Here is a 16,886-nt window from a genome sequence, read left to right on the forward strand (position 1 = left end):
CATCCAGTAATTCCTTTTTATTTCAATTCAAGGATTAACTTCTGCAGTGGTCAGTAATACATTAGGAGCGTGTTCAGGATGGGGTTGTCCCTTGGGTAATCAGTTTCAATGAGCTTTATCCTCAGCTCACTTTCTTCCCACAGCAGATTAGCAACGATCGGGTCCTGCCACAATGCAATTACTGGTTTTAATTTCAAGGAGAGAAAGAACTGTTGGGTAGCTAAGGTCTGATAGTATGCTTTTTTTTCCTGGCTCCTTTTAAAATTGGATTTGGTAACCGATCAACTTATATTGGGAACATTGTCGTTTGCTTATTAATTGAAGGGTTTTTTCTCCCTGATACATGTTATTTAGCCATTGATTTAACAAGGGTAGTCTCAGAATCTATCCGTCTATGTGTAAAGCTGCCACTGTGGTAGAGAATGAAACAGAAAGAGACAGAGCTGCTTTCGACTGTGTATTCACTCTGTATAAAAGTCATTTAGAGAGCTAAGTGTGTGCCACCACATTATCCAGCTGTGTGCCAGTTTCATCCTTGAGGACTCAATAGAAGCTTAATGTAGGCGCTATGAATTTAAATTTGTTTAGTAGTTCTGCACGAAGCCCAACAGAATCTCATTAACTCCTATTACCAAAGTGCAATTGTCCTTTTGTGCCATTGATGAACAGGTGTGTGTACATATGTGTGTAAATGTGAGTATGCAAAATGATTTATTTACAATTAGCTGACTTTTCTACGACTGATAGCTCTCTTGAGTACTACCATTTGCTACAACTAAGCCATGTGTGTTTAGTTGTGGCATTGTCTGTTATTTCTTGGCTGTTTGTGGAAATGTTTAAAGGCAATTTGTTCAAACTTTCCGCTGAATGAATAAATATAAAAGAAAAATATTGTGCACATTTACTGAGGGTTATGTAAGGAAACCAACCACAATGTTTTCTTTTATGGATATTTACCTAGAAAAGTAACTATGTTTATTCCAAAGTGAACCTTTTATTGCATTTCAGCCAGGGTGTGGCTTTGATTTTAACATGTTTAACAGTTTTCAAAAAGCTGTTTTAACAGTTTCTTCTATACTTTTATTCTGTATTCTCCATAGATACATATGTACTGTATGTGGATAGAAATTCCAATACTGAGACTGACCAGTTTTCAAATCTAAACCAATTTTATATTGTCTTACAATTAAGAAATAAATTGGTAACCTGTTAGTAATCTTAGGTGACAGCATTGGGTTGCTGGTTTGCTAAAGTTAACTAGCTAGTCTATGTTATTCAAATAAATTTCATTTGTATAGCACTTTTAACAACAGACATGTTGCAAAGCAGCTTCTTTGAAATCTAGTAGGAGATTTAGATTTCTAATTAGCAAGTCAGTGCAACACTGACAAGTAAAAACTCCCAAAGTGAGAAATGCAAATCTATAGGGTATCAATGTGGGACTAGACTATGACTTGATTAGAAAAGTATATGCTAGTAGTCTTTTATTGGAAAACCTAGATAATTTGTTTGTTGCACATTGATTGGGCAGTAACCACCAGAGGCAGTGATTGACAGCAGGTTCTGAATGACAAGGAATGACAGGGGTGTATAACACCTGGATTACACCAACAATTTCAAACTTTGCAGGAGCTGGTAGAATTGGTCAAGTGTCCCAGGGAGCTGGTGGGATTTGTCAACAGTGTTCCTGAGAGCTGGTAGGATTGGTCAAGAGTGTCTGTGGAAGCAGGCAGGAAGGGTCAGTGCCCATGAGAACAGAGTATGGTTTCAGGAAACACCAAATCGTTGAACTATGTTGATAACGACAGAATTTGCGATCGTATTTGGCTAACGATGCTTTTGGGAAACGCACCCCAGATCAGATTGGTCAAGAGTGTTTTTAGGAGCTGGTGGGATTGGTCATGAATGTTTGTGGGACTGGACAGGATTGGTCAAGAGTGTTGGCAGGTGCTGGTGGGATTAGTAAAGAGTGTCCATAGGAGCAGGCAGGATTTGTCAAGAGTGTCTACAGGAGCTGGTAGGATTGGGCAAGAAAGTCTACAGGAGCAGGCAGAATTTGTCAAGAGTGTCCATGGACGTGGGCAAGGTTGGTCAAGAGTGTCCATTGGAGTGGTTGGGACTGATCGGAATTCCCCCAGCCAGGGACAGGAGTGCCTGATATTTGGTTGATTTAGCAGCTAGCTCACTTTATTCAGCTCATTCTCTCTTGCTCCTAATATTTTCTAAATGGTGCTGTCTCCTCAAATTAAGATCTGAAGAGAGTTAGAGGTCAATGTAACAATTTCAGTAGCTGTTTATATATCATTAAAATATTGGCAGGGCCAATTCAGTGCTCCATTGAGACAGGTAGAAACATGTTGCTACTGTTCATATCCAAATCTACACTCTTGAACTATTGCTCAAAGGTTAAATGGATGTAAATATCTTCTACAGGCCTGACTCCATTCACTCTATTTACCTAAAAATGCATGATGGTGGCTATCATTGAAAACTCTGTTTTGTAGAACTTTCAATTGATTCTTCCATGATCATCAATAAAGCAGATCAGAGAAAATCAGAGATGGGGGTGTGAGATGATTTGTGAACAGAACCAAACTGCTTTGTGTTATGAATGCCCTCATTAACATCATTACCTTCATGACAGCTTCTTGGTGCACATCTAATCCTTTTCTAATTTATCTGCCTCTAGAGCAGAGTTAGAGAGAACATTGTATGATGCCAGCGCTGACACATGTTATAAATATCCCATGTCCATAGCATTGTAGTTCTGCCAATCCAAACAATATGTTGTTCTTCTCTCTGGAATTGCATTTCATTTAGTTCTGCTGACAAATGAATTGAGGAAAGATAATGCCTTTCTACTCCATTTTCAGCCCTTAAATAGCATCTCAGCTTTGCTGCACTAGAGATTTCTTTCACTTCTTCAACTACTAATCATTCTTAATTCGAAATTGAGGGAATAAAGAATTTAGTATGCATGTAAGAAACATAAGAATGTCTGAAAACATCTTTAAAAAATTTATACCATAGTGTAATTGAATTCTCAACTCTGACTGACAAGGTATTGATTAATTTTCTATAACGATACAGCTGTAATTCAAATAACAGGTTTATATTAATGCACTTATTATAATACAGTATCATTTATATAATAAGAGCTAATTCACAGGGACTTGTATAGCAAATGCTCTACATAAGCCTAATAATGACTAATTAAAAGCATGTTATTTAATAACATATACTTAAATACGTACTGCATATTTAAAGAAAAACTCATTGATATGGTGAAGTTTTCTAATAGGAGACATTTAATTAACATCATTTATTTAAAGAGTCTCAGTGTCGGCACTAACAATCAGTCAGTGATAACAGCAACTAACTTGTCGCAATAACATTCCACAACATTAAATGTAACTATAAATGATTAAAGAATATGACATGTTGTTCAATAATGAATAAGAAATTGTAATTGCTGACAGCTCACTGTGATTTAAGAGGAATAAAACATTTTGGTCCATGCTGCTATATGGAAAAGTGGAAAGTGGAAAATAATCCACTTCAGGTCAGCTTCAAGTCAGGCTGTATCATACCATCTCGTCGTGAATTATTTCCCTATAACAGCACGGATCGTCAAGTTTTATTCCTTACATCACCCCCTTTCTCAGGAGAAGCTGATACATCACTGCACCTACACTGTCCTGCTACCTTTACACTGGCAGTGTCATGTCTGTTTACAGTTCCTGACTTGAATATCCTGATAAGGATAGCAGCTTCAAATAAAATCCCTTAATAAACCAGACACAGCTTAGATAATAGAAAGACTTTTATAGTGAGATATGCAGACACCATTGTCCCCAAATTACCAGAGTCTACACTGCTCTCAAGTCAGCTTTGTTTTTGAGACTTTGGGGCATAAGATGTAGGTTTGGTTGGTTGTGTTCACCCAGCCTCTTTCGTGTTTCTTTCATGCAGATTTCTTTAAAAAAAATAATAAAAAAAAAAAGGATTCAAACCTTGTGCAGCAGCATCAACTGCTTCTTGAAGCGTTGGAGGAAGAGAAGTTTAGGGAAAAAAATAAGCTTTTCTTAATCTTGGTGCCTCAATTTCCTTTCTCTGAATATATGTACCAATATAGAAATATAACTTCCTTGACCTCCTTGGCAGGGCTCTTAGCTGTTTTTTTCTTATCTACCAAACACCCATACACTCCTAAAAATATATGATTAAAGGTTTACTGGTGAAATTGTTGGATTCTGGACGCCAATGGTGCCTTGCTGTCTGAAAATCATGACAGTATTACACTGAAATCAGTCATCTATAAAGAATGCCCAGGGTTGTGTGATGAACAGTGATGAAAAGATATAAATTCAAATCTATTATGCATTATGAAATATTAATATGAAGCATTATAATAAGTGTGTAACACATTGCCAGTGTAAAAAAGTAATATTCAGTAACATACAGTTACTATGAAAAGTTATAACTATGAACATATTCATATCATGTTATAAAGCATTCAGAATGTATTAAACACAGCTATAATTAATTATGAAAATGCATTGCATGTTATTATGCATTAGGAATTGTTAATGATATTAGTTGATCATGACTCAGGTTTGTTTTTGAGACTTTAGGGCATAAGATGTATGTTTGGTTGGTTGCTCTCAGCTGGTCTTCTTTCTTCTGGAGGTGCTGACCTGTTGAATTCATAACACATTATTACCAGAACCAAAGGACCTTTGTATAATGCATCATAAGAACTATCTTGATTTATTTTAACAAATAAATTATACCAGAGAAATCATACTACAAAACTTGTCAAGATGTCTATGACTTAATGTATTGCATTTATTTAGTATTGGAGATAATGTCTTATAAATATTGCTTATAATGCATTCTGTTAACATTTTATAAATGCCAATAATTCAAACTTTGCTATACTCTATAACACTGTTTCATAAATAATTATAACGTGTAATACGTTATGGATGTGTATAATCCCAGCGTTCTTATACTTACAATACATTCATACTGAACATCCGTTCAACACACTTAATACTGTTTGACTTCACTTTTATACAAATATATGCTGTAATGATTTATATTCTGACTCAGATAAGGATGGTTCTGTCTGCCGCCGTCATTTCTGGCTTGCTCATTATAGATCTAAATCTACATCTGGATTTCTGTAAAGCTGCTTTGTGACAATGTCTATTGTTAAATGTGCTATATAAATAAAACCTAATTATCTAAAGGCTGATATAAATCCTCCACTGATGAATTCAGACCTATTTGGCATTCTAATGTGGCTGAAAAAAATAATCTATGTCTAATCTATTTTCTCTCCTAAGGCAGAATTGGTGGATGTACAGTATGGAAGTTCTGAAGATTTGAGACTATTCCAAACTGAGATAAACGTGACCAATAAAATAGCACTGCTTAAAATTGGACCAGTACCTTTACTCAATACGGTATGTTTAAAAAAATTTCTATCTTCACATTATAAAGTACTGTCAGAGGTTTTGAGATTTTGTATTGATGATTTATTATGAGGCAGTAAGAGTCACTGAAACGCGTTAGTTGGTAACTAGGCTTATAATTACCATGCATGTATTTAATATTGATTGAACACTTGAAAAGGATATGATGTAATATTCCAGTCAGAACTGTTGCCTTACTAATGGAGAAACCAATAGGTATAACTGAATCAGGAAATGTTGATTATTAAGTGTTTAGTGAATTGAGAAATGTGAGAAAAGACTTTATTTTATTGGAACCATCTGGATCTACTGTAATCGCTAGCATTACATACAGTACTTATGTCACAGATTCCCTCTCCCAGAGCAGTGAATGCTGCTTATACATGTTCCTTTTCCTCCACGTGCTTTTGTTCATATTTGTCTCCGCCTCTGTCCTGTCTTTGGTTGGTTGGGTTCATCTTTTCTGTGTTAAGTCCTTGATTAGTCTATTTGTACCCTACTGTATCTTTGTATCTTCCCAACATCTCATCGATTGTATTTGTGCATTTCTGAGCCTTATTTCCTGTCCCGCATCTACACTGATTTTTGGATTTGTGCCCGTATTATTGTTACTGATTATGGATTATCCTCAATTTGATGTTACCTACATGTTTAATGACCTCCCTATGGATGCTGACTACATTTTTTTGATTCAGTGAGAAAAAGCCCATGCTGACCATCCTGCCCTTTTTTAACAGTATGTTACAATTTATGTTTTACATTTATTAACACTACTATCAATGAATATTTTATTTATATATAGGCTTAACAGGTTTCGCCCTCCAACTATGTCTTCTGTTAAATAAGCATTAATTTAGCATCCTATTTGTATCTGTAAGTGCGAACAGTTAATAGCGTTCACAAAGATTTAGGTTTCCTTACTGGATTATTATTCTATGTCATTTTGTTTGGACTGTGGCAAAAAATAAAATTAAATAAATAAATAAATAAATAAATAAATAAAAAACACTTTAATAAACAATCAACTGCAGGTGTTGAAAGACTTGTGACTATCAGTGTGCTATACTCATCATTGTGCAGTAGAAACCTCAAATTATCACTAATGGAATTGGGCTTAGTGTCAGAGTTTGTCTTAAACCATTTTTTTTTTTTTTTATTGAGCTTAGTAACTTCAGCCACATATTTTCCTTAAGGGGAGCGTTTAGCCCTGTGGTGCTCTTCTCTAGTCTGATAAATGGGGATTTTTTTTTTTTTTTTTTTAATGAGCCAATTATTTGTGCATGGAGTAACTGGAAGTGCTATATAAACAATCTGGAAGAAAGCCACATTTATTTTTCTTGTTGCTGGATCATTATAGATACCTACACAGGCCAAACTAATTACTGAATATACTGTATATAGTATATTAATCATGTTTGTACTTTTAAATAGAGAAATTTTTTATGCCTTTAAACCTTTTGATAAAATAAACTAATTTTCTTAGTTAACTTGACTTATATATAAAATGTAGCCACTTGCTTTTGTGCACATATATATAGTGTAAGCAGCAGTTCCAGGTTTCCTCTGGGTTCTCCGGTTCCCTCCCACCTCCCAAAAACACAAAAGTAGGTAGACAACAGACTCCAAATTGTCCTTGGATATGACTATGTGTGTCAGTTCTGACCATTGTGGATTTAAATGACACTTTCTTAATTCTGATATTTGTTAATTGAAGCTGAAACTGAGAAAGATTTCTGTGATTATTACAGTTTCATGTAGATTTCTTTAAAAAGGATTCAAACCTTGTGTGCAGCAGCATAAACCACTTCTTAAAGAGTTGGAGGAAAAGAAGTTTAGAGAGAAAAATGAAGCTTAATCTTGGTGCCTCAATTTCCTTTCTTTCACTGTATGTACCGAATGGAAATATAACTTCCTTGACCTCCTTGATGGGGGTCTTAGCAGTTTTATTTTCTTATCTAACTAACACCCAAATAAAAAATATATGATTCAAGGGTTACTAGTGATGAAATGTTATAAATCCAAATCTACAGGGTGTCTCAAAAGTCTCCATATATAGGGGAAATTAACACTTTTTGCAAAATGTAACTTTATTTACAACACATCCTCTACATGATTGCCATTTCTTTGTACACACACAGTCATCTCTCCCAACTTTGGCTCCCAGTTTGGCAACAGTGTTGTGTGTGATGTGCTTACCATGTTTCCTATTAAAGTCCACCACATCCTTGCTTTAGCTTCCCGATCCAGCCATGAGAATGAATTCAATACGTTCTTTTTTTGTCAAAGGCATTCTTAAAAGCTATCTGAAAAAACATCTATAATATAAACAAAGTATGACAAATTTTGGAAGACATTTTGCTAAAAAATGCTAAATTCCCCTAAGTATGGAGACTTTTGGGACACCCTGTATTATGCATTATATAATGCATTATAAGGGGTGTTTATAACACATTGCTGAGGAAGAAAAATCAGGTCATAGTTATAAATAGCTAGGAACATATTCATATCATGTTATAAAACATTCAGAAGGTATTATACACATTATGAAAATGCATTAAATGTATGCATTATGAATTGTTAATTATATATCATTAGTTGCTCACGACTCAGGTTTGTTTTTGAGACTTTAGGGCATAAGATGTATGTTTGGTTGGTTACTCTCAATTGGTCTTCTTTATTCTGGGGGTACTGAGCTGTGAATTCATAACACATTATTACCAATACCAAAGAAACTTTGTATAGGGCAACATAAGACCTTGATTTCTTTTAACAAATGCATTATACCAAAGTTGCTTATAATGCATTCTATTAACATTTTATAAATGCTATGCAAACATTGCTATACACTGTAACACCATTTCATAAATATTTATAATATAAATAATTACTTATAATACTTCCATAATGTATAATACATAATGAATGCATTACAACAGGTTATGAATGCATTCATAGGCCTATATACATATGGCCTTCATAGAAAATGTTACCAAATATTCTAGATTTTTATATAATGTAATATATAAAATTATATTTTTCCAGAAAAATGAAGTATTAGCTCATGTATCACATACAAGTACAATTTGTTTATTTATTGTATTGTATCATGCATTATGTACAAGTGTCACTGAATTGATTCGCATGTCATTTATAAGAATAGACTTGTGACATATTAAAAATGCTAAATAAATAAATAAATAAATAAATAAATAAATAAATAAATAAATAAATAAATAAATAAGAATGCAATGTTTACTTTATGAAATAATACCCAACAACACAGCAATTAATAATTAGGGGGGAAAATTAAATAATAAACTAAGCAAATTATAACTTCTCTATACTGTCATTTTAATATGTTACAAAAACTACTTATAATGCATTGTAACAATTCATCATGCATTAAGAACATTGCTATAAAGGGCAATAAATGTTCTTATGTAATTATAACAGTGTGTATAATGCCTTACGAAAGCATTATAACCTTTGAATGTGTTAGAGTTCATTATAGATATGACCTTACCATTACCATATCATTATAGATATAAAAAAGTTTCACCAAAGATTTTTTTAATACAGTATACATAAATAAGCAAGCCTTTGACAATTATCAGGGTAAATTATTATTCCTATTACTCATATTTTACATCTACATACGCCTAATTAGATTTCTTTTATAAGAATGACTATGAATATATTTTACTTTGTGTATATTCATACCCTGCTTTAACATTTGAACACAGGTATTGTGGTTGAATGGCAGAGGAAATATTGACCTTCTGGTGTTTTTCACTCCTGCTTTAAATTCTACCAGTGTCCCTGGCTCTCTCAGGCAGCATTTGTTTAGGAAGGTTTATTGATTTCCTTTAAAGTGAGTGCTTGGTCCTGTAGTCCATGAGGATCAAGCTTTTTAACTGCTCCTCCTTAAATGATCAGTCAGAAAATGATGATACTTATCAGCTCATATAAGAATCTACTGGTTACAGCAAAACAGAGCTGATCATATTTACTCTTGTAAAAGAGAAAAAGAAAATATTGAAATTATTGATCATGATGTAGTACACTCTCAAAATGCAATACCATCTGAGTAAAAATTTAAAGTTCCTCTTCAGAAGAGGAGTTGTACATGTCTTGTTAAGCTAGTGATGCTTATTTCAAGTAAATGATGTAATGTCATGAATTCCCCCTCCCAGTGCAGCGTGATTCAGAGTGCGACAACTGCTGCTTTCATGTTTTATGAATTCATGACGTGTGCTTTTTGTTTACCCCTTTCGACCCTTTTGTTTATGGATTAAGCTGGTTTCTTGCTGTCTCTCTATGATCTGACCCCTGTTATGGACTTTGATAATGATTACTGGATTTGAGTTATTAAATAACATGGGGTTTACGCAGACTACTTTACAGGTACTATATTACAAATCAAAATGTCTGTCTGTTTATTCAAGCAGTACTACACAAATTACAGTGCCTCAGAAAATATGTGTGTTAGTCTGGGAAAACCTGTCAGATGTCACTGTAGCTGAATTCTGACACCCAAAAATACTAAAACATCTGGGATTTTCTGACTGAACATATTTTGACACTTCTGCTTTAAGAAACTATAATTATATTTCACCAAAATGATGTGGAAATGTTACTTATTTTCCATCCTAGTGTTGACTATTTGCCTGCAAACATCATGTTGGGTAAGGAGGCAATTTAACAAACACGGCAGTTAAAAACAGTCTGCCTTCCCAAACATGTCTAAAAGCTTACTAGCTAAGTGTGATTTCATCACACAGTGAATGTCATGGTTACATGCCATAACAAAATGGACATAAGCTTAATCAATGCAGTGTGTTATCAAATATCAGCTGTCAAAAATGTCGTTGAAGCTAGTGCGCAATCACATCATCATCAAAACACAGAAGAGTGATTATACACTGTACGAGCAGCATTGGACAAAGTTTTAAAATGTTTCAGTGACCTAGAAAAATATGGTATATGGCTGAATTATTCAGCGATTATTTCTCCACTCATGTTAGCGTGATCAGTCAAGCGAAGAAACGATGATGAGGCTTGTTTTAAAGCCACGAGTGACTTATACCCCAGGTGATGGGACAGAGACTGATGTGGATGATGCTGATAATCAACATGAGAACTCATTTCCAATCATAAACATACTGTATATCTCCTTATTGTTTTACGGTAGGTAGATTAGGTTAAACATGCGTAGGTGGGTGTTTGCTTGCTATTGCCTATCATCTCAGGATAATACTAATGCTAGAAATCTAGAAATGTTGTTTGCCCTTTCTATATAAAACTATATTATTGATCATTCAGTTACTATTCAATGACTGCTGGATGGGCGGGACTTAAAAGCCTATCACTCTGAAAGCCATAAGTAAGGGTTGTTATGAAAATAGTTATGAAAAAGTTTTCATGGTCAAATTTATTATTACGTTTTGCATTTGTTTTTAGGCAAAAGATTCTTTAAATGCAATTTTCTCCCTTTTCACTTACATAAATGCTACAGCTTTACTTGTAGTTGAGATACTTGTGGTAGAGAGTTAGCTATATAGTGAAAAATGTCAATGTTTTTACCACATAAAGGGTTTTCTTAGGCCACCACATATATGTGTATCAACTTTTTCCTAACTTGTTTTTTCTCTTGATTAGAAAACAATTTCCATGAAATCTGTCTTGCAATCCCTTAAATACCAAAAGGGCCAATTTAATGGTAAAGATCGGCATGTAGAGACAGATGCAAGTGCAGTTCAAACACTTAATAAGATCAAGGCAGACATATCCAAACCTAAGTCAATGTCAAAACACAGGCGTGGGTCAGGTGATGAGCAAACAGGATTAACTAGGCAAAACAAAACATGTGAATCAAGAGACAGGCAAAATATCCAAAAACCAGAATAACATACACTGGAAAAAGGCTTGGTAAAGCCAGAAGTGAGACACATACTGAGTGTTTACTTCACGGAGAATGTAGTGAATGAGAGTCTCGTGTACAGCATGTGTGTATGAGTGTGTGTGTGAGATTGAAAATAGGTGTGTGATCAAAAGCTCGGTGATTGGGAGCGAGTAAAATGTTGTGGTTTCTGGGAGGTGTAGTCCGTAGTGGCCATATTTGTAGGCCGCAGTGTGTTCTGGAAAGTGTAGTCTGTGGTCTTGACAGAGCACCATACCCCCTTTGCCCCAACCACCCAAAGGGCTCACTCTGGGAGCACAAGGTGCCCCCCTCAGTCGTGGGCCTGGATGTTCAGGGTGACTGGCATAGTATTCACGTCATAGATTGGGGTCAAGGATATCATGTACGGGAACCCAGTTTTGTCCCTTCCCACTGGATGAGGTATTCCTGTCTTCAATTTCTGCACCAGAAGTTGAGAATGGCTTTTACTATGTATGCAGGCTGGCCATCAATGTCAACTGGGGCTGGCAGATCGGCAGACGGGAGGCTAGTGGCTAACGGACCTCAGGTGACTGGATTTAAATGGGAGACATGGAAAGTGGGTGAAATGCGACAGTGTCGTGGGAGATCAAGGTTGTAGGTGATGGGGTTGATCTGCTTGAGGATCTTATATGGACCAAGTTTTCTGCAAGTTTGGGGTTGTCTGAAGTCTTTGGTCACCAGCCAAACTCGGCTGATAACAAGGGTTATCTCCTCTGTGTAGATTGCTGTTGGCTTTGTGGATTTGGGCTATCTGTTCAAGTTGTTGGTGTGCGTGCTCCTATACCTGTTCACTCCTATGGAACCAGTCATCCATTGCCGGTGAGTCCATCAGGTTAGCATTCTAAGAACATGGCACAATCGTATGGCCGTTGAGGGGCAAACTGCTGGCTTTGGACTTGCTGAACACTTCTTGGCGGTCCTGATACTCAGGGAGGATGTCCAGAGGAGCATGGTGTTCAGGGCTCTCCACAGAAGTTGAGATGACATAGAGTTGAGGGGTGAGGACACAGTGGTGATGACAGTCGTTAGACCAGTGGGTGATTTCTTTGTTACTCCAAGCTATCTGTGGGTTATGCAACCTCAACCAGGGAAAGCCCAGGATGATGGGCTTTGACGTTGACCAGAAAAGAAATCCATTCTTGGTGAAGTACGGTGGCTTGGACAAGAGTGGGCTGTGTGAAGAGGGAGACGGTGCCTCCTCCGATAGGTCATCCATCGATGGCATAGAACTTGTGAGGTTGAGGTAGTGGATGGCTCAGTATGTTCAGGTGGGTTACAGTGTCTTGGTTTAAAGTTTCCGGCAGCTCCTGAATATATTCACTCTGTCAAAACAGAATGAACACCTGAGTGCTGTACTGTGACCTGAAGCATAAGAGGCTGCTGAGAGATAGACTGAATCGCCAATGCTTTTGTGTAACTGTTCTTATTCTTCATGATCAGAACACAGCATAGAGCTACCAGAACAAACCTCTCACACCTGGTCACTCTGGGTGTGTGTATTTTTTTATTACTCAATCCATGTTCTTTGTATACTTTATCCAATTTGTTGATCTAATTTGTGTTTTAATTAGATAACATAAGTGGGCTTGGGACATGATTATGCATTAAAAAGATTGCATATGACACATAGACCTGAAAACTTCCATTAGATTGGCCATGATAGATTTGTCAGTGAATGTACTATTAGCGGCTTGCCAGGGTGATTCACAGGGTATTGCAGGGTTGTGAAAAGTCATTCTACAATTATCTGATCTGATATGGAGGTGCTGAGGCACATATGTTAACCATTAAATGAAAATTCAGAAATGCGAAATGCAGTTTTAGTATTTGATGAAATTGTTTGTTGAGACTTAGTCCCATTTATTCATGCATTAGTCTAGGGCTGAATGTGTGTGTGTGTTGTTGGAAGAACACATAAGTGTTGTAGTCTTAAGTTGCTGAGGCTATTGCAATTCTCAAGTGGCTCGCTTTGCAGTGAAAAACTGTTCTAATCCACAAGCACACACTCTCCTCATAAGCTGTCCATCCTATAAACAATTTTACTCTTGATTTTTATTACATTTACTTCCCCCTTTCTTGAGAATCACATCAACATTAAGCTTATATCCCACTTCGGTTAGCCACTTTTACCCTTGGTTTACCCTTTTTTCTGAAATGCCATCAATTGCAGCATTGTGTGTGCTATAGCTCCCCCTTTAGGTGGGTTTATAGTGCATACATTCAGAAACTTCTGACTTTGTCTCAACAGCTTTCTCTCCTGGCTGAGATGGGCTTCGGCGCTTGTCTCATCTATGTGGATCCCTGTGATGTCCCTGGGGATCAGCTCTTACTGCAAAAGGCATTTGGGGTGACGTTAAACCCAGGAGGTGACCCATCAACCCCAGACTACCCTAGCACAGGTGAGTACAGAGTATGCATCCCATCAGTTATATGCGTTGGTCCTGCAAACCTTATTTTTAAAACAACCTCTATTATTAAGTTACTTAGGCATGCTAATGCTAAGCTCAATCTGAAAGTCTAATGAAGTCCTCCAGGATATGCGAGTGCCTGATTAGACATGCATAAGGAATGAGTAAGGAGAGAGAGAGAGAGAGAGAGAGAGAGAGAGACGCAGTGAAAAAAGTGAGATATAGAGAACAGAGAAAGAGAAAACACCAAAGATATAGCTGGGCATTGCTAATTTTGCATTGTTTGGCTCGATGTCTGAAGACTGAAATTCTGGCATGAGATATGAAATTTTTTGTCTAGAAAAGTCACATGGAAGTAATTTGCACATTTTTGTTTACTAGTTTTCACATTCAACACATCCATTGAATAAGGCTGTTCTTTAAAGTCAGAGAAAGAAGTAAGTTGAGCTCATGAATGGCTCTAAATGAGTACTTAGGCTGCTCCTGTAATCCCGCTGCACCGCTAACACACCTCATGAAGGGCTTGTTAATTAGCCGATAAGTTGAGTCAGGTGTGTTAGAGCAGAGAAAACACTAAAATGTTTTCCTACAAGGCCACTAGATGACTTGGAATAGTAAACACCAGACTGTGTAACTTTTCCTCCTGTTCTCATAACATTACACTTATTTAGAACTGGGATTTTTCCAAACATTTGGAGTTTACTCCTTAAAGTGTCAGCTTATTACTATATTCAAGGTGGGTCTGGATGTGAACCCAGCAATATATTTCAGCAGACTGTACTGAGTACTTGAAAAAATACTTTATCAGAGCGGATAAATGTATAAAAAAATCTAAGTCAACAATTCAATATTTTATGATACTACGGAATCACCTTGCTAGCCAATTTACACATCAGTTTTTTTACACACAATTTGTCTGTCCTTTTTCAATAATAATTGATTTATAATCAATTCTAATCAATAAGAATCAAATTATAGTCAATAATAATTGATTTATAATTGTTGCCATGATTCATTTCAAACATTTCTTTTTAAATTGATGCCCACCCACTAGCTAACTCTCCCTTATCATACACCAGCTACCAACTAGGGAGGGTGAGGGCCAGCACATGCTTTTTCAGAGATTTATAAAGCCAGCCAGTTCATCTTTTAAAAGTGCTACACATGCTACAACACAGCGTAGCTGAACACACTTACGCTAACTGCCCTCTTCTGGATACGTGAGCTTACAGATACCCACAATTCGGTAGTGTCACTCAGATTCACAGGAGAACACACACACCCAGAGAACACAACTAATTTAGTTCTCTTGGACTCTTGGACACAGATGGCTGTGGCATTGTCTGAATTCTATTCTATTCTGTATTCCGTTGTGCCATTCAGGAACCTGAATCTGAATTGTTCATGTTGTCTGAACATGAACAATTACAGCTTCTGTAGTAGATCATCTGTTGTGGCTTATCCAATCACATGCATTTATGTAAATTACTTACCTGAAGACAGCTCATCGAACCAGAGACTAGCTACAGGGCTAGAGACATAAGGTCAGAAAGGAAAGAGTTTCGCAGACTTTCATAGATTTTTCATTTTATTTATATTTCTGGTCTGATTAGTGAATTGGCCACATGGCTTCTTTTAAAAAAGAAAAGTCAATGACAGAAACAAAATGTTTAAAGATCAATGGATGAGGAAGTATTCTCAAAACAGATATCCTCATATCTCATCTGTTCAGAGAGCATGGCATTTGTCAAAAATTGCAACATGAAGCACCACTACAAAACAAAACATAACCAGTTATAGCCAAAAACTAACTAATAATGGTTAAACATTAAAAGGTAACTGCTGTTGCCATTCATTCATGTTAGTTGCCTATCCTGACCTTGTAAGCAACATGTTTTAGGTAGCTGGACATTTAGAAATTGTACCTGAATAGCCCTGCTCTACAATGAAACTAATAGCAAAATGTATGCCGTTGTAAGACCGAGGAAAGCAAATTGGTACCTGACAGTAGGTCCTGGGAGTTTAGGGGTTAAAATATTCTCAGCATTAGATATGCTGTACAGCTGCTTTGGCTTTTCTCATAAGTGCTCAGTGTGGCATGTGTTTGCATGTGTAGCTATTTGTTCCAGTGATCTGATCTCAGGTGGCTAATCAGAAGGTGGTCCATCATTATTTTCAAATAAGACATTGTGTTTTGCCATTTAGCTGCAGTAATGATTCCTCTCCTAACACAAACAAAAGGAGAGCATTCATACTTCAGCCCTGCTGGAATTACTATCTCTATATGCCAAGGCATCAGATGCATTACTAGCAGGAACTGAAAATACATGAAATGGGTACTTTTCTAACTTTTAAAAGATTCCAGTTTAAAAAGAGGAACATGTAATTTTTCACAAGTGATGGTGCATTCACTTACCGTCTGCTCTTATTGTTCCTGTCTGTAGTAGGCACATCATTCATCAGGACAAGAGACAGAAAGATTCAAGCTTTCGCACAGCTGATGTAGAAACAACATCCTACTGTGATACATGTTTGTTAAAAAATATGTAATGATCAAATTAGAAAACAATTAATATGTATAGCAATCATGAAACAAAACAAAACCTCGTACTGTACATTTATAACAGTTACATACTGTATAGGGTGCCAAGAAAAAATATATAAGTATATACTTGCACAACTTCTCTATATATGTGCTGAAACATTGGTTCACTACAGTTTAATGCACTGATTAACATACTGTATATTGGTGCAATAGCATGTTTCATGACATCACCTGTATAATGGCTGCCATTTTAAAGGACCCAATAGGGGACTGACTGCATCAATGTTATTGTGTCTCTGTTTCATTAATTGTCATTTATTCTGATAATCAACTGCCTTAATACTTTTGACTACATACAATACATCTTCAACAAGCAGCAGTGCAGCAGAATCTCTGTCATGCTGCCTCATAGCTAGCTAGCTACAGTATAAAGTTTTTTACACTACAGCATACCAGTATAATTTTAAATCAACCAATGCCAACTATTTAACAGCTATGCTAATAAAACGCCC

General features: G+C 36.2%; 1 protein-coding gene across 2 annotated transcripts in view; it reads left to right on the forward strand.

Moving 5' to 3' along the window:
- The window catches only part of LOC113526284 (inactive N-acetylated-alpha-linked acidic dipeptidase-like protein 2), a 243,522-nt gene that overhangs the window by 120,312 nt on the left and 106,324 nt on the right, over window positions 1-16,886 (forward strand). For both annotated transcript variants that reach the window (XM_053238111.1, XM_053238112.1), the window contains exons 4-5: window positions 5,352-5,471; window positions 13,670-13,820. In XM_053238111.1, the coding sequence (XP_053094086.1) occupies window positions 5,352-5,471; window positions 13,670-13,820 (271 nt within the window). The remainder of the gene's footprint in view (window positions 1-5,351; window positions 5,472-13,669; window positions 13,821-16,886) is intronic.

The sequence above is a fragment of the Pangasianodon hypophthalmus genome, chromosome 11, assembly GCF_027358585.1.
Source record: "Pangasianodon hypophthalmus isolate fPanHyp1 chromosome 11, fPanHyp1.pri, whole genome shotgun sequence".
NCBI classification, from domain to species: Eukaryota; Metazoa; Chordata; class Actinopteri; order Siluriformes; family Pangasiidae; genus Pangasianodon; species Pangasianodon hypophthalmus.